General features: G+C 45.8%; 3 protein-coding genes across 6 annotated transcripts in view; all 3 read right to left on the bottom strand.

The window, feature by feature from the left end:
* LOC311350680 (NLR family CARD domain-containing protein 3-like) overlaps positions 1-27,374 on the bottom strand; it is a 132,159-nt gene extending 104,785 nt beyond the window's left edge. The window contains 1 exon segment of the mRNA XM_084470744.1: positions 27,202-27,374. Within this exon segment, the coding sequence (XP_084326870.1) occupies positions 27,202-27,269 (68 nt within the window). The 5' untranslated portion in view covers positions 27,270-27,374.
* On the bottom strand, positions 4,250-7,715 carry LOC311350723 (uncharacterized protein). 4 transcript variants are annotated; one of them, XR_014636675.1, is made up of 6 exons: positions 7,220-7,714; positions 7,035-7,134; positions 6,684-6,790; positions 6,346-6,443; positions 5,991-6,055; positions 4,250-4,579 (listed from the first exon to the last, which is right to left on the bottom strand). XR_014636675.1 is itself a non-coding variant. In XM_084470793.1 (5 exons), the coding sequence occupies exons 1-5, from the start codon at positions 7,430-7,432 to the stop codon at positions 6,052-6,054; spliced, it is 522 nt and encodes a 173-aa protein (XP_084326919.1). In that variant the 5' UTR covers positions 7,433-7,715; the 3' UTR covers positions 5,608-6,051. The 4 variants fall into 4 exon arrangements, 2 of the variants coding, with proteins under 2 accessions (XP_084326920.1, XP_084326919.1); XR_014636676.1 differs by having other exon boundaries at positions 7,035-7,633; XM_084470793.1 differs by lacking the exon at positions 4,250-4,579 and having other exon boundaries at positions 5,608-6,055; positions 7,220-7,715.
* On the bottom strand, positions 16,353-26,184 carry LOC311350069 (NLR family CARD domain-containing protein 3-like; the record flags this gene model as incomplete). Its single annotated transcript, XM_084470107.1, is given in 7 exon segments — positions 16,353-16,909; positions 20,915-20,961; positions 21,991-22,164; positions 22,910-23,083; positions 24,030-25,332; positions 25,335-25,817; positions 25,953-26,184. Coding segments are annotated over 7 exon segments (2,970 nt in total).
* Positions 27,375-27,815: the final 441 nt, after the last annotated feature.

Raw genomic sequence — 27,815 nt, 5'->3', positions numbered from 1 at the left:
AAAGGGCAGCCAATAAGGCCCTGCCTCTCGTTGTCACCCCTGTAGAGGGCACTTCAGCAACACTTCTTCAACCATGGAGGCACCGGACGGGCAGAAGGGCACTAGCAGGGCCCTCATTAAGGCACGTTGCTCTAGAGGGCACTTCATCATCACTTATTGTATGAAGGGGCACCCTAGAGGGCACCCAATCATTTTTTGCAGATGTAAAGGGCAGCCAATAAGGCACTTCCTCTCGTTTTCGTCACTATTGAGGGCACTTTAGCGCGCTTTTTCAACCATTGAGGCACGAGGGGGGGGGTGGCCGCCGCCCCCCCCCCCTGCCCCCCCCCTGAGTCCGCCACTGCTGCTTATTGCCGCTCATTGCTGTTCATTGCTGCTCTCAGTCTCTACGAGGGGAAAGACGTGGAGCCGCTGCCCAGTGTTTACTACAAACCACTGATAACTTTATCACTCACACAGAACGTCTCAGGGCTTCAAGTGCGTCTGCAGGGGAACCAGAAGACAGATACGCTCACTATGAGGAAATCCTCCTCTGAGGTTTTCTGTCCTGTTGAACCAGTCTGACTGACAACCTAAACGGACCTCATGACGTTTAGACCACACCCACATCCCCAGATCTGGCCCTCTTCCTCACGCACAATGACAATAATGACAATAATGACAATAATAATACAATTCGAATGATTGTTACAATAACAATAATGATTCTAATAATACTAATATTACAATAATAATCATTAAAATAACAATAATAATTATACCATAATAATAGTCATAATAGTAATAATAAGAACAACAAGATATCACATTTTTAAAACACAATAATAAAATCTTGATGATAATCATAATAGTCCAAGTGATAATATAACGATGCAAACGGTAAATACAATTCGTATGCCAATAAACTTACACAAACCAACTCATTTACAATGTGAGAAGTGTACATAAGTGCACAAAAGCAATACAATTTTAAATCGTGTATGTTTTCAGAACTATAACTTAACCTATGAATTATGATATGACGGAGCGTGGTGACTACAGTACCTCGTCTTCTCCCTGCTGTGATGAAGAGCTCAGCACCAAACCGTCCAACACAACAACAAGGAAAGGAGGATGTGAACCAACCAGTTGGACCAGTTCCCCTCCCAGTTTAAAGTCCTGTCAGACTAACCTCTTATTGGCTGCTGTTCCATAACTTCACTCAGTGATGAAGAATAACCACTTTATTAAAATATGAACGATGGACAGAGCTGTGATGTCTAGAAGCTCAGAGAAATACAAAGAGACACTTGATGGTTCAAACAGCAGGTAGAGACACTCTGATGCATCGCCTCACACGTCCTCCTCAGTTACAGAAAATAAATACCAGGACTTCATGAACACTTTACCATACATTAATGAAACATTCATTAACATTAGTGAATGCAGTAATAACCAGTATTATACACTATCAGCATGGGAAACTTAATACGGTTAACATGTGTATTTAGTTCACAGGGACACTATTAGTAAACATGAACACCATTATGAAATGATTACTATTCATTAACTGTTAATGCTTTTGACTGCATTAACTAATGTAAATTCATGGTTAATTTTTTATTATTAAGGTATTTAATGTATTGATGTACCTTATTGTAAAGTGTTCCCATGATTTCCATGAAGAGAGAAATGTGGATAATGTAGAGAATAGAAACACGTGACCTAGAGAAGGCCTCTCCTGTGCTCCAGGTGATCAGTACAATCTCACAAAGATCAAATCCTCACCACACGTCTTCTTCCTCATACCAAACCTGTGGCGGCCGCGCCTCCATTCATACCATCACTCTGTTGATCTCAAACACAGCGAGACGGTGGCTGACCTTCACCTCAATGGGTTTTCATTGGAAAAGCATTTTAAACACAGAAGGTTAAAACAGTACAGGTTTATACTGGTTTAGATCTCAGCTTCTTCACTGTTTCTGCTCATTATTAAGAGTAAGAAAGGAAAAGACTGGACATAAAAGAAGATAAATGCAATAAATAAGTGATAATGTTGAATGTTCATATCCGGTCTGCTCTGGTAGGGGTGAAGTTCCACTGATTATTAACTGAACGTATTCAATAATGTGATAAAGGGTCCATAAGGGTGGCAGGTCCATGTTGTCTGATTCATATGTGCTGGTCTGTATCTTAAGGCTGGAGTCGGTTTCTCCCTGATGAAGATGTGTCTCATGGTGTCAGTCGGTCGTTAGGGCGGTTCCAGCAGCAGCTATTTCCTGGTGAGGCCTTCTCCTGACTGGCAGCCAAACTCATTGACATAACACATATCTCCTCTTGTTAGGAACGGTTTGGTTGGCATCAAGAGGTGCCAGTAACACGCCCTCTTGTGATGTCAGTCTCCTCACCCCTACAAGATGTTTTGTAGCTGTTGAGAGACGGTGACATCACAAGAGGGCGTGTCATTGAAGGATGTACCTCCTCTAGGTGGCTACGGAAAACTACAACCTAAGATGAATATTGATGAGGGGACAGCCGGAGATTATCCAATGACGTTGGTTTAAATCCCTGATCCAATCCAAAAAGGCTCAAATCCGTCACGTGACCGCAGGGAAGGTAACTTAAATTGTAATGTATATTAAACTAACGTTAGTAAAACGCATTTCTCTGATAGGGTTATGGTTACGGTTAGTTCAGACAGTTCCTCAAGAAATACGTAAGTGGTGATTTAATGACAAAAACGTCCACCAGGTGTCTCAAGTGAGTCGAATTATAAGAATTACATAAGTTTAGTAACATTTAAGTTACTCCAGGGCTGTAAGAATTACTTAAGTGTTCCGTAAGAACGATGAAACCCTAGTAGTAATTAAGTAATTTTCAGTAAATGACCCCTTCCAATGAACAGTGAAGTGGAGTCAGTGGTGGATTTAGAAAATTGGGGGCCCAAGGCGAAGATATGTATGGGGCCCACCTCATCCGATCTTTAAAATAGAAGGGAGAAAAAAAATGTACCGACTGAATGGTGGATAGGCAGGTAAAGCTAATCTACACAGAAGTAAAGGTTGGAGATGAGAAAAAAAATCTTCCCTTTAAACCCTGCATACACTTCTTTACTCCAAAATGAAGATGGAAAGCAGAGAACACACAAAGTGTAGCAGTACACAAACTAATAGTCACAATGGAACCCAACAGAATAAGGTTACAGATAACTTTGCCAAAATGCCAGGAAAACCAGCACTGTTTATTATTTTTTTAATCAAATCAATATCAATATAACAGCAAGACAAGTAGTTATGGTAACCCCCCACAAATAGTCATATACTTAGTAAAAATTGCCAAGAGGAATAATTGACTTTGTATGCGTGAGGTTGCAATTGGCAGTGCACTTGAGATTGAACATTTCAAACAAAGCTATATATATATTTACGAAAAAAAGAAAGAAGAAAGAGAGGATAGATTTTTCTCCACATCACACGCTTCTGACAGTCCTACTTATTGACGTCTTCTCACAGGTCTTCACCTAGCGCCACTTCACAGCTGGCTGCTGCATGTTCAACGCTTTGGACGTTGTTGTTCCTGTCTGTATCCCCAACAGTAGCCTTAGTCATCTTTGGCAGCGTTGCCAAATACTTATAGAGGGGAAGTGAGGGTATAGGGAAGAGGGGAGGTTAGGGTATAGGGAAGGGTGGAGGATAGGGGAGGTGAGGGTATAGGGAGGTTAGGGTAGAGGGGAGGTGAGGGGAGGGGGGAGGTTAGGGTATAGGGAGCGGGGAGGATAGGGGAGGGGGGAGGTTAGGGTATAGGGAAGGGTGGAGGATAGGGGTTAGGGTAGAGGGAAGGGAAGAGGTTAGGGTAGAGGGGAGGGGGGGAGGATAGAGGTGAGGTTATAGGGGAGGGGGAGGAAAGGGTATAGGGACGGTAAGGGTATAGTTGAGGGGGGAGGTTAGGAGAGGGGGAGGATAGGGTATAGTGGAAAGGGAGGTTAGGGTATAGGGGAAAGGGAGGTCAGGGTAGGGAGGAGGATAGGGGACGGAGGTGAGGGGAAGGATAGGGAATAGGGGAGGTTAGGTTAATTGGGAGCAGGGAGGTCAGGGTATAGGGGAGGGGGGAGGATAGGGGAGGGAGGTTAGGATAGAGGGGAGGTGAGGGTATAGGGAAGGGGGAGGGGGGAGATTAGGGTAGAGGGGAGGTGAGGTTATAGGGTAGGGTATAGTGGAGGGGGGAGGATAGGGGAGGGAGGTTAGGATAGAGGGGAGGTGAGGGGATAGGATAGGGGAGGCCACACAAACATGTTGTTTTAAATTATTTTATATCATAAAACAACATCAGTATACATTTCAACATCTGTGCGCACAGTGAAACAATTCTGGGATGTGATTCAAAAACCATCAGTTCATCGTGAGACCATCTGACCCTAACTCTGTCCCTAACACTGAACCATGAGGAACCCATGAAGGAACCAGGAACCCTCGAAGGAACAAGGAACCCTTGAGAAACAAGGAACCCTTGACAACCTGTGACTTAAGTCACGTCCTGCGAGGTAGACGTTGAATCCGAAGTCTCCACCGTCCAGCTCTGATGAGGCGCCGTCGGTGGGTCACTGAAATGTTGGAGGAAAAACACAAATCGTTAGCCTTGTAGCATAATCTATGTTGTTAGCCATAGGCCAACGATGTCCATTACGCTATGAAGCTACCGATGACGATTACGCTATGAGGCTAATGATATCAATTATGCTATTATGCTACAATATCAATTATACTATGAGGCTAACGATCTAGATAACACTATGAGGTTAACGATATTGATTATGCTATGAGGCTAATGAAATAAATTATACTATGAGGCTAATGAAATCAATTATACTATGAGGCTAACGATCTAGATAACACTATGAGGTTAACGATATTGATTATGATTTGAGGCTAACGATATGATTATGCTATGAGGCTAATGAAATCAATTATGCTATGAGGCTAACAATATGATTATGCTATGAGGCTAATGAAATCAATTATGCTATGAGGCTAATGAAATCAATTGTGCTATTATGCTACAATATCAATTATACTATGAGGCTAACTATACAGATAACGCTATGAGGTAAACTAAATCCATTATGTTATGAAGCTAACAATATAAATTATGCCAGGAGGCCAACAATGTTGATAACGCTATGGGACTACCGATGTAGATTATGCTGTGGGGCTACCGTTGTCGATTACCCTATGAGGCCTATGAGGCTTATATCCATTATGCTAAAAGGCTAACGATATCCATTATGCTTTGAGGCTAATGATATAAATGATGCCATTATGCTAACAATGTTGATTATGCTTTGAGGCTAATGATATTGATTATGCTATGAGGTTAATGAAATCAATTATGCTATTATGCTACAATCTCAATTATACTATGAGGCTAACAATACAGATAACGCTATGAGGTAAACGATATCCATTATGCTATGACGCTAACAATATAAATTATGCTAGGAGGCTAATGATGTCCAGCTATGAGGCTAACAATGTCCAGCTAGGAGGCTAACGATGTCCAGCTATGAGGCTAATGATGTCCAGCTATGAGGCTAATGATGTCCAGCTAGGAGGCTAATGATGTCCAGCTATGAGGCTAACCACATTCTGGGTCTCCCTCCAGATAGGTGGCTCCTCCATCAGCTCTCCTCAGCCCAGGGTTCCTGATCATTTTGTCCACGATTTTTTTAGTTAATACAATGTGTGTTGAAATTGTAAATAATTATACTTAAAGAAAATACTTTTGAGAATTCTAAACTGTTAGTAGTTTTTTATTCTTTGGACACCTCGTTTAAATAATTCTGAATCAAAGCGCTGTCTTGAAAGTAGAAGATAGACTAGAAGATAAATTTCATATTTTAAACTTCAACATGAAACATGCACACCTGGGAATTTGTAATTCAGGACTATAGTAAAACATTCTGTGAATTTAACAGCATAGCTCTGGTGGTGAAACGATGTAAAAAAGCTGTTAACCTTCCAAAGACTTGAGCAGTCCCATCGTAGTCCTCGTCTCGCTCCTGGTGGGTCGTCAGCTTCATCTGTTCACAATACAAACACATTAAAAGGGTGATGTTACGTCACCAGGTGTGAGTGTGACCAGCTGTTATGTTTTAGTTGTGTTTTAGTGTCCACCTAGATGTATGCTGGATAAACTACAGTAATAGTAGCAGCTGATGTGACCTTAATTACCTCAAATCACAGCTTTGGCTAAAATTCACAGAATGAAAAATCTGAAGGAAAAATTAATTAACACCCTCTACGATTGTTAATTAAAAGGATCAAATAATTAAAAAGAACCTCCAGGTGTCAAGTGCTTGGTGATGGTTACCCTCCGTTCTCCGGTCCAGCCTGGTGCCCCATTCCTGGTCCAGGGGGATCTGGATACCCTCTGCTCCCCAGCCTCTGGTCCAGCCTGGTACCCCATGCCTGAACGAGAGGGATATGGTCCAGGGGGGGGGGGGGGGGGATCTGGTTAGCTGATGGTCCCCAGCTCCTACAGTCCACCCTGGTGCCCCAGGCCTGCTCTAGTGGATCTAGTTGCCCTACAGTCCACCCTGGTGCCCCAGGCCTGCTCTAGTGGATCTAGTTACCCTACAGTCCACCCTGGTGCCCCAGGCCTGCTCTAGGGGATCTAGTTACCTTACAGTCCACCCTGGTGCCCCATACCTGGTCCAGTGGGATCAGGTCTATATCCTCCGGTCTCCCATTCCTGGTCCAGGGGGATCTGGATACCCACTGGTCCCCAGCCTCCGGTCTAGCCTGGTACCCCATGCCTGGTCCAGGGAGATCAAGTTAGCCGCTGGTCCCCAGCCTCTAGTAGTCTACCCTGGTGCCCCAGGCCTGGTCTAGGGGATCTAGTTACCCTACAGTCTAATTAAGTGCGAGAAAAGCACTATACAAATCCAATGTAGTAGTATTATTATTATTATTATTATTATTATTATTATTATTATTATTATTATTATTATTATTATTATTATTATTATTATTATTATTATTATTATTAGTGCCCCATACCTGGTCCAGCGGGATCTGGTCTCTGGTCTCCCATGCCTGGTCTAGGGGATCTGGTCACCTGCTGGTCCTCAGCCTCTGGTCCACCCTGGTCCTGGAGATCCTGTGAAGTCAGACAGCATCTTTATAGACCCATGCACATAGCGGTCTTCAATCTAACTACCAACCCCCCCGCAGAACCCCCTTACCTTGAGCTGGAACGACGATGGAGATCTTGGGGTGCTTTGGTCGTCTCGTTGCAAAATACAGCCAACAGACTTACCTTGAGCAGATCTAGTAGTTTGTTGCTGTTGGTTCATGTACAAATAATTGACCATACATTTCATATCCCCCCCATTTAGCAAATAATTCCCACCCATAAACAATGCTGACAACAGTACAAAATAACAAACTGTTCTCATGCCTTTTGTCTACTTCCTTACTACTCTCTGAAACATTGCATGCACATCGCATGAGTGTTGCCTTACTGATCAGGGTGTGATCTGAGTGACCAGAGATGCATGCTGGGATACTGTGCCATCTGACGCCTACAGTTCTGAAGACGTTCCCCCTCAGGAGAAACCAAGTTTTCAAAAGGCTGTCGTGACATCAGTTACATGACCTGGAACGTCCGTCAAGACCGTGACAGGGACTCCCCAAGGAGAAACACCAACGGGTAGGCTGTGAGGCTCCCCCTCTCGGCGACTAGAATACAACCCAGCTCTTACAGGAGAGAATCATGGAGCACATTTCAACGTTCCTCTTCATAGACCTTGAAGCCCCAGTGAGGCTTTCTTCACCTCCACTTCTGAAGAAGAGCACAACTGCAGCTCGACAGGGACGCTAGTTGGGATGTTTCCAAGATGGTTTCCGATTCAAGGGGGACCCATCTCCCAGGTCCAACTAGCCTCGTCTTTACAATTCAGCCAGAGAAAGAAAAGACTTGGATCTCAGGGCAGGAGTACAGGAGAACCAGAGGGCTTGCCAGCAGTCCATGTTGAGGTTAGGTAGGGAAGCCACGTCGCAGACTGGTTCATCTTTCATCTTCAGTCAGTTGGTTGGTTTCTCATCAGATTCTGTCCATTCGGAATGCCGTTAGTCCATCATCCATTGTACCAAGTCGCCATTGTCGCTTCCCATTGTTTGCATGATTCAGTCACACTGGAGTCCAAGCTACATGACAATCAAGTCATCCTGTCCAGTGTGTAGAAGGGTCAAATTGAGATCCAGATGCTAGATCGCTCCAGGCTCTTGCTGTATTCAACACCCACTTTGTTATCCTCTTTGATTTAGGCCACAGACTTGAGTCATCCAGAAACGTCCGAACAAAATACACTCAAGGGTGTTTCAGGAAGAGTAGTGTCCTGCTATAGCTGAAAATTTAAATGTTAATGTAATACAAGCCAAGTAGACGTAGAAAGATTGCCCCTCACACATGTAGTGCCCAGTACCAGGTTAAAGAATGCCCCTCTCACACTGAGTGCCCCTTGCCAGGGCAACGATTGCCCCTCTCACACATAGTGCCCCGTGTCATGGCAACGATTGCCCCTCTCACACACAGTGCCCCATGCCAGGGCAACGATTGCCCCTCTCACACAGTGCCCCATGCCAGGGCAACGATTGCCCCTCTCACACAGTGCCCCATGCCAGGGCAACGATTGCCCCTCTCACACATAGTGCCCCATGCCAGGGCAACGATTGCCCCTCACATGAAGTATTGCCCCATGCAATGCAAAGATCGCCCGTCTCACACTTAGTGCCCCATGCCAGGTTAAAGATTGCCCCGTACCAGGTTAAAGATAACCCCCCTTTATTTTCAGTTATTAGATTGTGCATTATACACAAAGGATTACAATACTGAAAGGAATACAAAGCCAAACAAGGTACTGTAAAATAAGCCATAATACCTACCTGAGGTGTCAGATTCAAATTGTGTCCAAAATTCTCAGAACTATTTCCGGTATCGTCCGACGTTGGTGATTGATGGAGCGCAAGGTGTCTCCAAAACATAAACAAGGTTGACTCCCGTCCCTGAATGGACGTCTGACAGAACAGTGGTTTCCTGAGTGAGTATCCTTCAGATGCAAACTGATGAGGCAGAGGACAGGCCCAGGGTTGGATAGGAGTAGCGAGAAGGACCGCCTAGTGTTGGGTTTGTAGGTCTTTGAGAGAGGAGAGACCAGTGGAGGTTTTGACGGAGAGACCAGCAGTGGGTTTGTAGGTCTTTGAGAGAGTAGAGACCAGTGGTGGGTTTGACGGATAGACCAGCAGTGGGTTTGTAGGTCTTTGAGAGAGTAGAGACCAGTGGTGGATTTTCCGGAGAGACCAGCACTGGGTTTGCAGGTCTTTGAGAGCGGAGAGACCAGTGGAGGGTTTGTAGGTCTTTCAGAGAGAGGTGAGACCAGTGGAGGTTTTGACAGACCTGCGGTGGGTTTGTAGGTCTTTGAGAGAGGAGACACCAGTGGTGGGTTTGACGGATTGAACAGTGGAGGTTTTGATGGAGAGACCAGTGGAGGGTTTATAGGTCCTTGAGAGAGAAGAGACCAGTAGTGGGTTTGACATTGAGACCAGTGATGGGTTTGACGGATTGACCAGTGGAGGTTTTGACGGAGAGACCAGTTGTGGCATTGTAGGTCTTTGAGAGAGGAGAGACCAGCGCTGGGTTTGTAGGTCTTTGAGAGAGACCAGTGGAGGGTTTGTAGGTCTTTGAGGAGAGACCAGTGGAGGGTTTGTAGGTTTTTGAGAGAGGAGAGACCAGTGGTTGGTTTGACTGAGAGACCAGTGGTGGGTTTGACGGAGACCAGCGCTGGGTTTGTAGGTCTTTGAGAGAGACCAGTGGAGGGTTTGTAGGTCTTTGAGGAGAGACCAGTGGAGGGTTTGTAGGTTTTTGAGAGAGGAGAGACCAGTGGTTGGTTTGACTGAGAGACCAGTGGTGGGTTTGACGGAGACCAGCGGTGGGTTTGTAGGTCCTTGAGAGAGGAGAGACCAGTGGAGGGTTTGACTGAGAGACCAGTGGAGGGTTTGACTGAGAGACCAGTGGAGGGTTTGACTGAGAGACCAGTGGAGGGTTTGACTGAGAGACCAGTGGAGGGTTTGACTGAGAGACCAGTGGAGGGTTTGACTGAGAGACCAGTGGAGGGTTTGACTGAGAGACCAGTGGTGGGTTTGACGGAGACCAGCCGTGGGTTTGTAGGTCTTTGAGAGAGGAGAGACCAGCGGTTTAACGGAGAGACCAGTGGAGGGTTTGTAGGTCTTTGAGAGGAGAGACCAGCAGTGGGTTTGTAGGTCTTTGAGAGTCAGGGTCAGACCAGTGGTGGGGCGCTGGTGGGTCAGACCAGTAGTGGGGGTGCTGGTGGGTCAGACCAGTGGTGGGGCGCTGGTGGGTCAGACCAGTAGTGGGGGCGCTGGTGGGTCAGACCAGTGGTGGGGGGGCTGGGGCTTGAAGGTGTACGGAGGGAAACGTTGGAACGTGCTCTGTGGTTCTCAGGTGCAGGAACCAGGTTGGGTTCTAGTTGCTGAGAGGGACAGCCCTCACATCTCACCCCCTGGTGTGTCTCCTTGAGGAGTCCCCGTCTCCATCCTGAAGGACGTGCCAGTTCATGTAACTGACATGACGACGGCCTCTTAAACACTTGGGTTCCCCTGAGGGGGAACGTCTACACAACTGAAGGCCTCAAACAGCGCAGAACCCTAGCATGCATCTCTGGTCAGTCAGACCACACCCTTATCAGTAGGACAACACACATGGGATGTGATGCAATGTTGAGGAATTTAGTAGGAAAGTGGACGGAAAAAGTATTTTCTAGGAACGAATGAAAAGTATTTTCTAGGGACGAATGAGAGGCATGAGAACGGGGGGGGTGGGGGGGGGGGAAGAGAGAGAGAGAGAGAGAGTGCGAGCGCCTACAAGGGGCGGGGCAGGGCCTATGAGGGGTAGGGCCTATGAGGGGCGGGACAGGGCCTATGGGGGGGGGGGGGGGGGGGGGGGGCAGGTCCTACAAGGGAACCGGTTAAAACTAAACCCTGTCAGCCCACAACATTAAAAGAAAATGTGGTGACTTACAGTTAGCAGTTTCTTCTTCTTCATGGTTCGATTGTTATACTCACAGAATCAGTTTCTTCTTCTTGAGCTGTTGTGAAGGAGAGCAACGACATTAGTTTTACAGCTAGTTTTACAGCTAGTTGTGTGTGTGTGTGTGTGTGTGTGTGTGTGTGTGTGTGTGTGTGTGTGTGTGTGTGTGTGTGTGTGTGTGTGTGTGTGTTTTGATTAGTGATTAATCCTATCAAAATAAGTTATTAGAATAAGTTATTTTTTCCCATTTAACTACGACGGTAACCGAATGCGTTGTCATTGTGTGACGTCATGTCCCCGCCCCCTACGTCTTCCACCAACTCCATCATCGAGTCATTGATAAATATCAGCAGCCCCGTCACCCGGCGAAAAATATCAATTAACTAAATTAAAAACAGCTTACGACGAATTACATCCAGAACTACCATTATTAAACATATCAAACTATTAAGATCAATTGTAAATAAATGTCCTACTCACAGCAGGTCCGGATGTAGCGGGCCGTTTTACTTCAAAAAGTGTTCGTTAACCCGACGGTCAACCTGGAGAACAAAGGACCAGACGGATCATTAGTTACATTCATAACTTGAACGGGACGTTTCTAACCATGCTTTGGTTCTAAAATAACGTCAATATTAACCGTGTAATGGAGACGGCTCAGCGTCTTCTTCAATCTAACCGGTTTGATGGAGTCAACAGCTGACTGAGCGCGAGCAGCAGCCGCACAGTGAGGCTCAATGGAGACGCAGCGCGAGCCGCACCGAGACCCGCGAAATAATCAGCGGATAATCAGCGGAACTACACGCAGGTGTGCGCCGCCATGTTATTCATTAAAAACGTAATTCAATTTTTGTGAATGGAGATTAAAACATTTCATCCATTACGTTTACATGTGATACTTTGAAACATCTGAATTTGTTCTTTATTATTTGTAATTCAATGCGTGTGTGTGCCCTGTGCGTGTGTGTGTGTGTGCGTGCGTGTGCGTGTGCGTGTGCGTGTGTGTGTCCGTCAAAGCGCGCCTCCATCATGGAGTCATTGATAGGCCCGTGACGATGCGAAGAATACGAATGAATTAAAATATAATAATAATTAAACTTATGAAGTAGGCCTGGCAAAAAAAAGAATAATTAGAATAAATAAATCCATAACTGTTGTACTTACAGCAGGTCCGGAGGCAGTGGGCCGTTAACTTCAAGAAGCGTCAGTCAACCTGGTCGACAAAAGGACCACATTCATAATTAATAACTCCTCATTAAAACCGGAGACATAACGAGTCACAGTTATGACTTTAAAACAGACATTTCCAACTATTTTCAAGTTCAATTTGTAGAATCGGGTCAAAGTTGACCGTGTGAGTCTGGAGCCGTTCGGCGGTTCAACGTTTTATTCAAACTGACCGGTTTGATCTGGTGGACTAACGGCTGAGGGAGCGCGAGACGCGGAGAAACCCGCGGAATAACCGGAGGAACTACATGCGTCATGTTTTTAATTTAATTTTAATTATTTATTTATTTTTTTTTAGTACACAAACAGAGACGGTTAGAGGGTTAGGAAATAAAGTAACCCAAGTGGCTCAAATAAAAGAAAAAAGCGAGATAGATAGAAGACGCAGATAAGTATTTGGCAACGCTGCCAAAGATGACACTTTTTAACGGCTATTGTTGGGGATACAGACAGGAACAACAACGTCCAAAGCGTTGAACATGCCGCTACAGCAGCAGCAGCTAGCTGTGAAGTGGTGCTAGGTGAAGACATCAATAAGTAGGACTCTGTGTCAGAAGCGTGTGATGTGGAGAACAATCTATCTTTTTTTCTCTCTCTCTCTCTCTTTTTCTTATATATATATATAGGTTTGTTTGAAATGTTCAATCTCAAGTGCAATGCCAATTGCAACCTCACACATACAAAGTCAATTATTCCTCTAGGCAATATTTGCTGAGTATATGGCTGTTTGTGATGTTTTGCTAAGTAGGCCTAATAAACAGTGCTGGCATTTTGGCAAAGACAGGTGTTACCTGAAACCTTATTCTCTGTTGGGTTCCATCGTGACTATTAGTTTGTGTAGTGCTACACTTTGTGTGTTCTCTGTTTTCCATCTTCATTTTGGAGTAAAGAAGTGTATGCAGGGCAGTGCCGGCGCTCCGCACACGCAGAACACGCACTGCGCGTAGGGCACCAAGTGCCTGGGTGGGGGGCCCAAAATTAAGGTTGATAATTATTATATTACAATTTCCCCGGACGTACAACCCCCCCAGGGTTTAAAGGGGAAGTTTTTTCTTCTTCATGAGCAGCAGCATTCACGTTGCGACTCTTATCAACGGCTGAAAACATTTTAATAAATTGTTTGTTTAAATTGTTCGGCCACTAGGCGGGTCTGAACTATAATTGACCGCCACCAAACCAGTAGTCTAGGAGAGGATCCCAGTCTCACCAGTGACTCACCACCTCAACCAGTGCTCTAGGAGAGGATCCCAGTCTCACCAGTGACTCACCACCTCAACCAGTGCTCTAGGAGAGGATCCCAGTCTCACCAGTGACTCACCACCTCAACCAGTGCTCTAGGAGAGGATCCCAGTCTCACCAGTGACTCACCACCTCAACCAGTGGAACCATCGCTTGAGAAGGAGAGACGCTCACTCACTCAAACTGTCACTTCCTCTTCGTATTCAGAAGGATCTGTCGTAACGTTACTGGTTTTCAGGTCATCTGTCACTTGGACTAAATTTACATGAAATAGCTTTGTTAATTGTGGGACATCTAATGAAGAAAATAATAAGGCCCGTCTAGGTGTGTCATTGATATACGTCATCACAGGGAAGAGCCCAGATGCTAGCTCATGGTTGAGCCAACTTTAGTTTGCTAGCTAGATTAGCTAACAGTAGTTCTCTCTAACGTCTCTTGTGAATGTGATGTTTATATATTTGTGTTTCACTGTTCCTTGTTGAATTGTCTCTCCACTCCCACATCCTGGATGTCGTAGTTTCACTAATAAAAACACAACGCCGTCCTTCTGGATCCTTCTTGTGCGGCAGCCATCTTAGGTTGTAGTTTTCCGTAGCCACCTAGAGGATGTACATCCTCCAATGACACGCCCTCTTGTGATGTCACCGTCTCTCAACAGCTACAAAACATCTTGTAGGAGTGAGGAGACTGACTCCAGCCGACTCCAGCCTTAAGATACAGACCAGCACATATGAATCAGACAACATGGACCTGCCACCCTTATGGACCCTTTATCACATTATTGAATACATTCAGTTAATAATCAGTGGAACTTCACCCCTACCAGAGCAGACCGGATATGAACATTCAACATTATCACTTATTTATTACATTTATCTTTTTATGTCCAGTCTTTTCCTTTCTTACTCTTAATGAGCAGAAACAGTGAAGAAGATCTAAACCTGTATAAACCTGTACTGTTTTAACCTTCTGTGTGTCACGACTGGCTACAGGGATTGGTAGGACCCAAACACACAACAAGGTTGTTTCACAAAAAAAAAGGCTTTACTTACTCAGACAAAGCAAGAAAGCACCGTGACAAATACACCCGCAATAGTGTAGGCAGTATTTACAATGACCGAGCAGTGAAGGGAACAAAGGAGGAGACTTAAATACACAAGACTAAACAAGACACAGGTGGGCAGGGAACGAGGTACGAACGAGAGGCAGGCGGACATTGGACAAAACACAAACTAGACACAGGTGAGGGGCGGAGACACATAATCACAAGACAAACCAGGGACGACAAGGAACAGGAAGTGAATTATGTGACACCAACCCAGAACCGTGACACTGTGTTTAAAATGCTTTTCCAATGAAAACCCATTAAAGTGAAGGTCAGCCACCATCTCGCTGTGTTTGAGATCAACAGAGTGATGGTATGAATGGAGGCGCGGCCGCCACAGGTTTGGTATGAGGAAGAAGACGTGTGGTGAGGATTTGATCTTTGTGAGATTGTACTGATCACCTGGAACACAGGAGAGGCCTTCTCTAGGTCACGTGTTTCTATTCTCTACATTATCTACATTTATCTCTTCATGGAAATCATGGGAACACTTTACAATAAGGTACATTAATACATTAAATACCTTAATAATAAAACATTAACCATGAATTTACATTAGTTAATGCAGTCATAAGCACTAACAGTTAATGAATAGTAATCATTTCATAATGGTGTTCATGTTTACTAATAGTGTCCCTGTGAACTAAATACACATGTTAACCGTATTAAGTTTCCCATGCTGATAGTGTATAATACTGGTTATTACTGCATTCACTAATGTTATGAATGTTATCCATATCCATATCAGGACCCCTTTGGCACCGTTTGTGGTGCCGGAGAGGCGCTTCGACCATGTCGACGTGGACCTGGTGGGCCCCCTGCCCCCCTCCCTCGGGTTCACTCACCTCCTCACCATGGTGGATAGAACCACCCGGTGGCCGGAAGCCGCGCCCCTGTCATCTACCACATCAGCAGAGGTGGCCCGGGCGTTCATCGCGTGCTGGGTGGCCCGGGCTGACCTCACCTCTGACAGGGGCCCACGGTTCACGTCAGAGCTTTGGACTGCGGTGGCTGAGGGCCTGGGGGTGAAGCTCCACCGCAACGGCGTACAACCCGCAGGGCAACGGCCTTTGTGAGAGGTTCCACCGCTCCATGAAGGCCGCTCTGCGGGCCAGCCTTACGGACAGCAGCTGGGCCGACCGCCTCCCGTGGGTCACGCTTGGTCTTCGCTCTGCTCCCAAGGAGGACCTCCAGACCTCCTCCGCCGAGCTGGTGTAGGGCCAGCCACTGCCAGCTCCGGGGGAGTTCCTCCCAGAGGCCGCGTCCCCCTGGTCGGCCGACTCTCATCAGGCGGGGTCCCGGGGCGTCGCTGGGGCCTTGGTCCCCATTCCGACATCTCGCCACTGCGCTCCCCGGTCCTACGTGCCCAAGGACCTGCTGTGGTCCTTGGGCACGTCTTCATCCACCGCGGCCCCGCCCCCCGGCTCCGATTCATACAATTAGAATAAAGTAGAAACGCTACCATCTAGTGGCCAGACTCGGTTATAGCACCAACTTTATTTTATTTGTTTAAAAAACGACATATTACATCATACAGAATTTACCAATAGAGCGATCACTAAAGATAGAAATGTAATAATTACTGATAACTGAGCGATTTATTGAGCATCACTGAAAACACACCTTTTTAAAATAGCTTTCATCATCAAACTCTCCTCATCTGAACAATTAATCTTTCTAACTGTAGAGGAAGTGTGTGTCAATACAACTGACTCAGAGAGACTGAGATACCAGAAGCCGTAAACCCAAACCCAGGGAGGAGGTCCTCCTGGGTGAAGGAGGTCCTGAAGGTGTGGATGTGTGTCAGTGTGTCTGAGGACCCTCCTCCACCTGGGGACACTCTGTAGAAGGACAGAGTGCCAGCAGGCCGGTCCAGATACACTCCTACTCTGTTAGAGCCAGCGGGGCGGAGACGGATGGCTGTTCTTATATTGTTGTGCTTGGCAGAGTAACGGTCATCATAACAAAGAAGACTCCAGGACTTGTTGTTCCCTCCAAACCTGCTGTCATCACCCCCTCCTCTCCTTGTGATTCCTCTGTATGTCACTCCTACTTTAACACCTCCTTCCCTCTCTACCTCCCAGTAACAGCGACCAGTCAGAACCTCTCTTCCCAACACCTGGAGCCAGTAGTCAAACCTCTCTGGGTGATCAGGATACGGCTGCAGCTCTTTATCCCGCGTCCCCTTTCTGTTGTCCTCAGACAGAGAGAGTCGTCTGTTGGCTGTGTTTGGGTCCAGTGTGAGTTCACAGGCATCTGAGGGGAGAACAAGACACCGTTACCAGGGCCGGTTCTACACTGAATTGTGCCCTAGGAGAGACTCCGCCCCCCGCGCGCGCGATCGGGATGGGGGGGGACGGTGGGGGGGTGGTCACAGGGTTGTTGACGACGGGGGGGGGGGGGGGGGGGGGGCGATTGGGATTGTTGACGGGGGGGGGGGGGGGGGGCGATCAGGGTTGTTGATTTTCTCTCCATATGAGAGAAAATAATAACTGATGACCACAAAGCACTGCACACACACACACACACACACACACACACACAGTCCCGCGGTCGCACATCCAAGCAACTCATAGGAACGAGGTCTTAAAGAGGACATATTATGGTGTTTTCTCAACAAGTAAACATAGCATATGAGTTCAGGAAAACATGTTTTTGAAGCTGTTTGCTGGAAATAGCTTCTGGGAAACAAAATCTCTCCTAGCGCTATTCCCCTCTGTTTCAGTCCCTTCACAATGTGCTGTTTCTGGTGTCTGTAGCCTTCATGCAAATGAGCTGCTGCCCATTGACCAATCAGCTGTCAGAGTGAACCACAGCATGGAGGAGAAGTGATTGTTGCCGTTTGCGGACTCCCTGAGCTCTATATCTATATAATAATAATAATAATAATAATAATAATAATAATAATACATTATATAATATATAGGTATCTATATAATATAATATCTAATATCACAGCCAAAAGCTATGTGCGCCTCTGATGATATTATGAATCATAAAGACTGCGTCTGACGTCTCTGGTCCTTCCACAACAAGTAAAGACTCGTAGTGGGGGTTATCTTGGCCATGGTTCAGAAGAATTGGGGGAAAGGGACTTTGGCTTTGACTCTCTGAAGTCCGGATTGAACCGCGACATGGAGGAGAAAGGGATTGTGCTCCCGGAGCTGAGCTGCCGGACTGCCGCCGAAGCTCCCCCGCCGTACTCCCGGAGCGGGGCTGCCGGACTGCCGCCGGAGTTCTGGCGGCAGTCCGGGAGCTCCGGCGGGGGAGCTTCTCCCTGCCAGGCGGTCACATCTATTTCTGTATGGAATCTCCCTGCTTCTGAAATGCGCAAACATCTCCGCCCAGCGCTCGTCCGCTGGTCCAGGTCCACAAAATCGTATCTATGCTCTGATTGGAGGGGGGTGGGGAAGTGGGTGGTAATATGCAAATGTACCCCCCCCTCCTGAGTAGGAGGGGGCGCCGAAACTGACTCGCTTGTTTGGTAACTGTAGGCGGGGTACTTTCAGAAATGCATATCTCACTCAAAAAAGCATGTATGGAATTATTTCAAAGTTTGTATGAGTGTGGCAGCACCAGAGACCCAAAACAACAGCCCAAATCCCAGGAAAAGTGTTGTTTTCATAATATAATAATAATAATAATACATTTTATTTATATGGCGCCTTTCAGGACACTCAAGGTCACCTAACAAGCATAGAAAGAGATCAAGACACAAATTAAAACAAATTTAAAAAAGACACAGAGCTTGCAGCAGATTTCTAGTCCATGTGTGAGTATGCCTGCCTAAATAAGTGTGTTTTGAGGTGGGATTTGAAGGTGATAGGTGAGTCCATGTTTCTAATGTCCGGGGGAAGGCTGTTCCAGAGGCATGGGGCGGAGCGGCTGAAGGCTCGTGCCCCCATGGTGGACAGACGAGCTGGGGGGACGTGTAGGTTGATGGAGGAGGCAGATCTGAGTGACCGGGTGGGAGTATTGATTTGAATGAGGTCAGACAGATATGGGGGGGCAAGGTTATGAATGGCATTGAATGCATTGAGGAGGATCTTGTACTCTATGCGGTGTTTGATAGGGAGCCAGTGAAGTTGGTGTAGGACGGGGGTGATGTGACAGATGGCAGGGGTTTTGATGATAATACAGGCAGAAGCGTTTTGGACCAGTTGGAGTTTATGGAGGAGTTTGTGGGGGAGACCAAACAGAAGGGAGTTACAGTAATCCAGGTGTGAGGTGACTAAAGAGTGGACCAGAATAGCAGCGCTGTTGGGAGTGAGTGACAGGCGGAGGCGGTTGATATGTCCCCTTTAACACACTCAGTGTTAGAGTAGCACTACTAATAACATGCGGTATGGTAGCGTTTAAATGGCGGCTATTGTGACACGGTTTCAGTATCGGTATACCGTACTGCGACACTATGAGGGGCTGTTCCGTTATTATAGGGCAGACTAAAGGGCTCTTTATGGTTCCACGTCGACGCAACGACCCCGCAGACGCTTCCACGCAGTCCTGAACCTTTCTGGTCCTGCGTCGGGTTTTAGTGAGCGGACCAATCACAGCCCTTGCGGCTGCGTCGCCTCGACGGAAGGTTACAATTTTTGGGAGGCGCACGTCAGGCCCTCGCGGTGGACGCAAGGAGGAGAGGTTCGTCACCCCCTTGCGTTGCGTGAACGTCGGACCATAACCAGCCCTTGTCACTTGTGTAGCGTTGATGGTTGGTGATGGTTGGTGATGTTATCTAGTTAAGGTTAGTTAGAGCAGTAGTTAGAGGACAGAAGACTCACCTAACCTTTTATTTCTGGTCGGGAGTGAGAGAGTTGGTCGTTCCCCCGGAGTTCGGTTTAGTTCGGGTTTTCTTTCTATTTTGTTCTATTTCCTTTCGTTGATTTAATGCCATCACGTCATATGTTTAAAAAAGCAATGATTAAATAAATTCATTGTCTTCAACAGCACCCTTTGTCTACAGCCTACATGTTATCTGGTCTCTGATCATTTGATGGGGCCGTAACAGGGGAATAAAATATAAATGAATCAATGAATCACTGAAGAATAATGTAAAGTGTAAAGAGCAGTTCTGTTTACACTATATAGCCAACAGTATTTTAAAGAGGCACCTAATATATGAAACGTGTCTGTGGAGTGTGTGGATGAGGGCTGTTGAAGCAGCCTCACCTGGCCCAGTCAGTCTGGACTCTGGGGCTGGTGAGGCTGCACACCTGTTGTACATTGAGTCATCAGTGTGCACAGGTTAAAGCAGCCGTCACACACACACACTCAGGGAGAGATCTCCTGCATGGCAGCGTGGAGCACCAGGCCAGGTATCACTATCTACAAAACGTACTCTAACCCGGCTTCAACACCACCGCCCTGCGTCCTTGTCTAGAAGAGCCCACTAGAAGTCCCCTAGCTGGACTGTAGCATCGTCTCTGCTACAGTCTCAAACTAATATGTCTCTCAAATTGATTGTTGAATGTCATTTATTAATCATCGCACAACTAGTTGTGTGTTGACACTCATCGCCGTACTCAACTGCTCAATTCGAGAAAAAGTAAAAAGGTTAATGTCATCGTTATAGTTATTATTATATCCTACCTTATCTCCTCCTAAACAATCTAAGACCTTCCTTGTGTTTCCCTGAATGAAAAGCACTCGGGCGTCCTGTCTGGGCCTTAGATCTACTAAAGCACTGGTCCTGTCTGGGCCTTAGATCTACTAAAGCACTGGTCCTGTCTGGGCCTTAGATCTACTAAAGCACTGGTCCTGTCTGGGCCTTAGATCTACTAAAGCACTGGTCCTGTCTGGGCCTTAGATCTACTAAAGCACTGGTCCTGTCTGGGCCTTAGATCTACTAAAGCACTGGTCCTGTCTGGGCCTTAGATCTACTAAAGCTGGTTGGCTGAAGGCTACACGGTCTTCTAGTTCTGCTTGTAGCTGATAGGCCGGTGTGACTCAATCATAACAAAGACCCGGGGGGGGGGGGGGGGTCTGGGGGTCACACGGGGGTCAAACTCACACACGTTTCAGCCCTCGTACGGCTGGCTGCTCACGGTTAATATTTCTTAAAACTGCGTAACATTACACATCACACGAAATATAGATTGTTATAGAGCATAGATCATTAAACATCAACCGTTTGACGAAGGTGATGTCAACCATCATCTTCATTCCCAGGACGATTTGACCGACGTCACCTCCTGCTGTGTGGATGGACTTTCCATCTCTATAGTTAGTGTGTGTTGAGATGAATCAAACTAAACAGGCACTTACATCTCTGTGGAGCTGGTTTCATCCTCCACTCTCCACCGTGCTCCACACTGGGGAGACAAAGAGAGAGCAGCATGTTGTCTTTAGACAGGGAAACATTATTCACATGTTAACAGAGAGAGAGCAGCATGTTGTCTTTAGACAGGGAAACATTATTCACATGTTAACAAAGAGAGAGCAGCATGTTGTCTTTAGACAGTGAAACATTATTCACATGTTAACAAAGAGAGCGCAGCATGTTGTCTTTAGACAGGGAAACATTATTCACATGTTAACAAAGAGAGAGCAGCATGTTGTCTTTAGACAGGGAAACATTATTCACATGTTAACAAAGAGAGAGCAGCATGTTGTCTTTAGACAGGGAAACATTATTCACATGTTAACAAAGAGAGAGCAGCATGTTGTCTTTAGACAGGGAAACATTATTCACATGTTAACAAAGAGAGAGCAGCATGTTGTCTTTAGACAGGGAAACATTATTCACATGTTAACAAAGAGAGAACAGCATGTTGTCTTTAGACAGGGAAACATTATTCACATGTTAACAAAGAGAGCGCAGCATGTTGTCTTTAGACAGGGAAACATTATTCACATGTTAACAAAGAGAGAACAGCATGTTGTCTTTAGACAGGGAAACATTATTCACATGTTAACAAAGAGAGAACAGCATGTTGTCTTTAGACAGGGAAACATTATTCACATGTTAACAAAGAGAGAGCAGCATGTTGTCTTTAGACAGGGAAACATTATTCACATGTTAACAAAGAGAGAGCAGCATGTTGTATTTAGACAGGGAAAGGCCCAGCTCCAGGCTAACTCATCGTCAAACCAGCAGGGTTTGACGTCAGCTGACTCTGACATCAGCCACTCAAAAAAGGGATTCACATCTGCTGCACAGTGCTGCACTGACTGCACTGATCATGAATGTTATTTAATGAGTCATCTGAATCCTAATCTTCTGCCTCATCACTTTCTACTCAACATGACTTGCAGCTGCGTTTTGAAACCACTTCATCCAGTAGCTGGTTGAATCCTTGTAGGAGACATTGTCACTGAGTGGTGAGCTGTCCTCTCCATACCTGAGAGTGTCCAGTCTCCAGCGTGGATCCTTCAGTCCAGCAGAGAGCAGCGTAGCTCCATAGTCTCCTGGGTGATTGTAGCTCAGATCCAGCTCTCTCAGATGGGAGGGGTTGGAGCTCAGAGCTGAGGCCAGAGAAAAACAGCCTTCCTCTGTGAGCAGGCAGCCAGACAACCTGCACACACACACACACACACACACACACACACACACACACACACACACACACACACACACACACACACACACACACACACACACACACACACACAAACCAACTTAAGTTACATCAGTGTGTAGCACTAGGATGTGTTTTGTCAACAGGGGAACCCAATTCAAACGTATTGGACATGAGTCAACAGTTTTACCGTCCAGCACCGTTCACAAACTATTTCTGAATTAAAAAATGTAAAAGTATGCTGTGTAATAAACATACCCTATACCCAGGGTGCAAACTAGAGGACAGAGAAGTCCGGACGAAGTAGTGACGTGTAATGAAACCAGGGAACGTACTGACATGTGGACCAGAGAAGGTCCTCTGTTTAGTAATGGAGGGGTAAATCAGAGAATCAGATGATCCTGAAACTCATTATTTACCACAACAGCCGACAGGTGTGCCTTCTTATTACTACCTCTACCTATTCATGGTTTTCATACAATATTATTCACACACCAATATTTACACAACAAATAGCAGATACTGTTTATAGTGTAGTGGGTTATGTGTGGAAATCAGGGAATCCTCCACCATGGACATGGTAACACATGGTCCCAATAATTCACACCCTACTGACATCATCATTAACACGTTGAATAAGGCTATTATTATGTCAACCACAAAGAAATGTGTCATATTATTCCTAAGAAATGTGTTCATTTTTACTTTCATGGATGCAAATAAAGGTTTGAGTGAAATTGACCTGAGAGTTTCCAGTGTACAGTGTGGACTCTCCAGTCCAGCAGAGAGCAGCTTCACTCCTGAATCCTGCAGATCATTGTTACTCAGGTCCAGCTCTCTCAGACTAGAGGAGTTGGAGCTGAGAACTGAGGCCAGAGCTTCACAGCATCTCTCTGACAGATGACAGCCATTCAGCCTTCACACAAAATAAACAGACAGGAACATGTTACTCTTCAGAACCGATAACAACCAACTTCATTACAGTTAAGCTTTCATAAAAAAATAAAATACATTTGCAGCATAACTAACCTAACTATGTCACTATATACTTATGTTATTAGTGTGTATATTTGTTATGTGTGTGTCACGATCCTGCTGTTGGGTAATGTTAAGCTGGTGGGTAACTGGTTGTCCTGGTAACTGTGGGAGTGGCTCCCTTGATTGGCCTTGATACGAGTCACCTGGGGAATCCAAGATGGCTGAACAGACAGCATGGTGCCCACACTTGTTTCCCTAAACACCCTCTGAAAGAGGTGAAGGTTTTCCCCTTCTACAAGGACAGTACCAGGACTAGGTTCCTAAAGGGGGGACGTGACCACCCCCTTTGTCGTGTATGTTTGTCTAGTGTTTGTCTATGTTATATGTCAAACTATAAACCAACCGGGACAGGCTACAGTTTGCTCCAACGCTTGGGCTATCCCTCAACACGTCAAGGAAGGACAAATGCTCGCCAAGAACCAGGTGAGTCACTGCCCACGTGGCCGGAAGCGAGTTGCCTGCCAGCTGTGGGTTTTAGCACTTATGTGTCTCGACTCCTGCCTAGACAGAGAGCCGGTTCGAAACTAACAGTGGGGTCGTGACATGTGCAACTACAGATGTTATTTGTAAAGTACTATGAGTTTATGTTCTAGTATTATTTGTTTTATTTTATTGTATTACAGGTTATAAATACACCTGCAAAGATGTTGCGTATATCATTGTAACATTTATATTGTAGTATTATGTATATTGTGTTTTGTCTTTTGTAATACATGTTATTTGTGAACCTACAGAAATGTTTTGTATGTTATTATCATGTTTACATTCTAGTATTATGTATATTGTGTTGTGTGTATTGTAATACATGTTTTTAGTGAACCTACAGAGATGTTTTGGAGGCTTTGACCACTGGCAGCAGCCTCAGAAGACTCTCCTCTGAAGCAAAGTATTTCTTCAGGTCAAACACTTCCAGCTCCTCTTCTGATGACAGTAAGGTGAAGACCAGAGCTGACCACTGAGCACGAGAGAGAGATTCTCTGGAGAGACTTCCTGATGCTAGGTACTGTTGGATCTCCTCCACTAGAGAACGGTCGTTCAGCTCATTCAAACAGTGGAACAGATTGATGCTTCTCTCTGGAGAGTGATCTTCACTTATCTTCTCCTTGATGTAAGACACTGTATTCTGATTGGTCTGTGAGCTACTTCCTGTCTGTCCCAGCAGGCCTCGTAGGATAATTTGATTGGTCTGCAGAGAGAGGCCCAGGAGGAAGCGGAGGAACAAGTCCAGGTGTCCGTTCTCACTCTGTAAGGCCTTGTCCACAGCACTCTGGTAGAAGAGATCAGATTTATTTAAAAAAAAATAAGACCACCAGGTTATTTTTTCTTCTGAGAGCAGATTAACACCAGTCTCGATGAAAGTCAGGAAGACATAAAGGGCAGCCAGAAACTCCTGGAGGCTCAGATGGACAAAGCAGAACACCTTGTCCTGGTACAGCCCACACTCCTCTTTAAAGATCTGGGTGAACAATCCTGAGTACACTGAGGCTGCTCTGATATTGATGCCACACTCTGCCAGGTCTGCCTCATAGAAGATCAGGTTGCCTTTCTCCAGCTGGTTAAAAGCCAGTTTTCCCAGAGAAACAATGATCTCCCTGCTCTCTGAACTCCAGTGTGGATCTGTTTCAGGTCTCCCATGATACTTCCTGTCCCCCTGTAAGGACTGAACCCTCAGGAAGTGGCTGTACATCTGAGTCATGGTCTTGGGCACCGCTTCTGCTCTCTGGGTTGTTTTGAAGAAGTCCTCCAGAACTGTACCAGTGATCCAACAGAAGACTGGGATGTGACACATGATGTGGAGGCTTCGTGATGTCTTGATGTGGGACATGATTTTGCTGGCCAGCTTCTTGTCTCTGAATCTCTTACTGAAGTACTCCTCCTTCTGTGGGTCAGTGAACCCTCTCACCTCTGTCACCATGTTAACACACTCAGCAGGGATCTGATTGGCTGCCGCAGGGCGTGTGGTTATCCAGATGCGAGCGGAGGGTAGCAGGTCTCCCCTGATGAGGTTTGTCAGCAGCACGTCCACCGAGGTGGACTCTGTGACATCAGTACAGATCGGGTTGTTTTGGAAGTCCAGAGGAAGTCGACACTCATCCAGACCATCCAAGATGAAGACAACTTGGAACCGCAGATTCCTGCTTCTTTGGTCTCAATAAAGAAGTGATGAAGAAGTTCCACCAAGCTAAACTTTTTATCTCTTAGTAAATTCAGCTCTCTGAAAGTGATTGGAAATGTGAAGTGTATGTCGTCGTTGGTTTTGCCTTCAGCCCAGTCCAGAGTGAACTTGTGTGTTAAGATGGTTTTACCAATGCCGGCCACTCCAGTTGTCATTATTGTCCTGATTGGTTGATCTTTTCCAGGTAAGGGTTTAAAGATGTCTTGACATCTGACTGGTGTTTCCTCCCTGGCTGGTCTCCTGGAAGCTGTTTCAATCAGTCTGACCTCATGTTCCTTGTTGAACTCTCCACTGCCTCTCTCGGTGATGTAGAGCTCTGTGTAGATCTCATTCAGAGGTCTTGACTCTCCTGCTTTAGCGATTCCCTCAAACACACACTGGGTCTTCTCCTTCAGATGAGACTTGATTTTATGTTGGCACTCATTAGCAATCATTTCTAAATTAAAAAACAAAAGAAGAATGTATGTTTATAAATAGTACAGCTCTTTAAAAAAATAATAATAATCTCTTACTGCTCTGTTTTAAAATAAGACAAACTTTCTAATCTGTTTTCAGAATAAGAGTATCTTACTGCTCTTCAGTGAGTCGGCCAGCTCCTCCAGCTTCAACTCCTTCATGCAGAGCAGTGTGATGTCTAGCACTCCCTCTCTGGCGCGCCTCCTCTGCTCCTCCTCCTCCTCCTCCTCCCTCTGGCTCTCTGAGCATTGTGGGTAATCTGGGTAGAGAACCCTCCAGAGCTTCTCCACCTCCTTGTCTAGAAAAGCGTGTGCGTTCTCCTTGATCCTCTGGAACAGAACAAACATCAATGAGAACTTTACTGTGAACTAACTGAGGACATCAGAAGTGTCTGTCCTGGATTCACGTCCTGCTGGTTTTAAGAGGGAAGCCTGGAGACTGTTAGCTCCAGACTGTTGGCTCCAGACTGTTGGCTCCAGACTGTTAGCTCCAGACTGTTATCTCCAGACTGTTAGCTCCAGGAGAGATGTTGGTCACATGTCATTCATGACTCAGTGTTGCACATTTACACACCTTCAACTCTGTGTGCGGCTGCTGTACAGACGGACCACTGGGAACCTTTGACCTCCTCTGGAGTCTGTGGAGAACACACACACACACACACACACACACACACACACACACACACACACACACACACACAGTCCTGTTTTTTATTGCAGAATAACAATATGTCGAATTGGTTGAGATGAGATTACTGACTGTTGATGTACAGGCTCCAAAATAATTTCTTTATCCTGACCTTGTTCCTTTATTTATACATGAATCAATTTATCTATACCTTTTATTCTTCTCTTACATGGAATTTCATTCAAAATAAACTTAGGAATGCTAATTTAGAACTACCGTATTGACCTGAATATAAGACAAGGTTTCTTTCCTGGAATTGCGTCTAAAAGAGTTGGGTTGTTTTGTATTCGGGGTCTAGACGACATTCCCGTCTTCCTGGTGATGAATGCCTTTCATTTGACCGACTCCTTGTGGTTCCATGCTGCTTCCCTTTCCCCGTAGGAGCTGGGCCCTAACAGTTACCGTACTTTACATCTTTACATCTTAAAAAAATATTTTTCTTCTCTTTAAAAAGTGGGGGTCGTATTTTGTCTTTTATCCAAAGAGAAAGTGAGTGAGCTGGAGGTACGAGGAGCAGGGTCCTCTTGCTGAAAGACGTCAACTCCAGTAGTGCTCAGGCTGAAGAACAACTGATCCATATTCTGATGACAAGCCGGGGGAGAAACAGTTCTGATGAACTCAGATATGGGTCAGATATCAAGTGGTCTGTTTCATCGTCTGTTTGAAACTCCTACCTCTCCTCTCTGGAGGGGCGTCCATCTTTAAGGTCAGGAGGACAATTCATAGAGTCGTCACTCTTCATGGAGACACAGCTGGGTCCAGGGGAGTCTGCTCTCTCCTGCTGCTCTGGGCTTCAACACACACACACACACACACACACACACACACACACACACACACACACACACACACACACACACACACACACACACACACACACACACACACACACAGAGCAGGTGAACATCACTATAAACACTGCTCTGATTATTGGATGTGAACTCTAGAGAGACAACACTGAATCAACAGAGTTTGAAGGTCCACAACTATTTATTTTCTCCTGCCTTGTTGGATCTGATCAGTACCCTGGAAGTCCAGAGTTCTCGCGAGAGCACAATTTGAATTTGCTCAGCAAGTCACTCTGGGAACAAGCAGTATAATCCCTCTCCGATTCCCCTCTCCCAGCACATTAACCGATCACATCGGTGTATCTGATATAGGCGGGCCAAAAGCGCTGCTGTTTTACCGATCGGATAAGGCGAGAGTCTTATCTATTGGTTAGCTCCGCTGGTCTGGATACGTCACCCCTTGTATTCTTCTGATTGGTCGTAGTGTTATCCAATTGCGT

Source organism: Micromesistius poutassou (genome assembly GCF_964030765.1).
Source record: "Micromesistius poutassou genome assembly, chromosome: 7".
Classification (NCBI taxonomy): Eukaryota; Metazoa; Chordata; class Actinopteri; order Gadiformes; family Gadidae; genus Micromesistius; species Micromesistius poutassou.
This window is presented reverse-complemented; position numbering and strand designations above follow the sequence as displayed.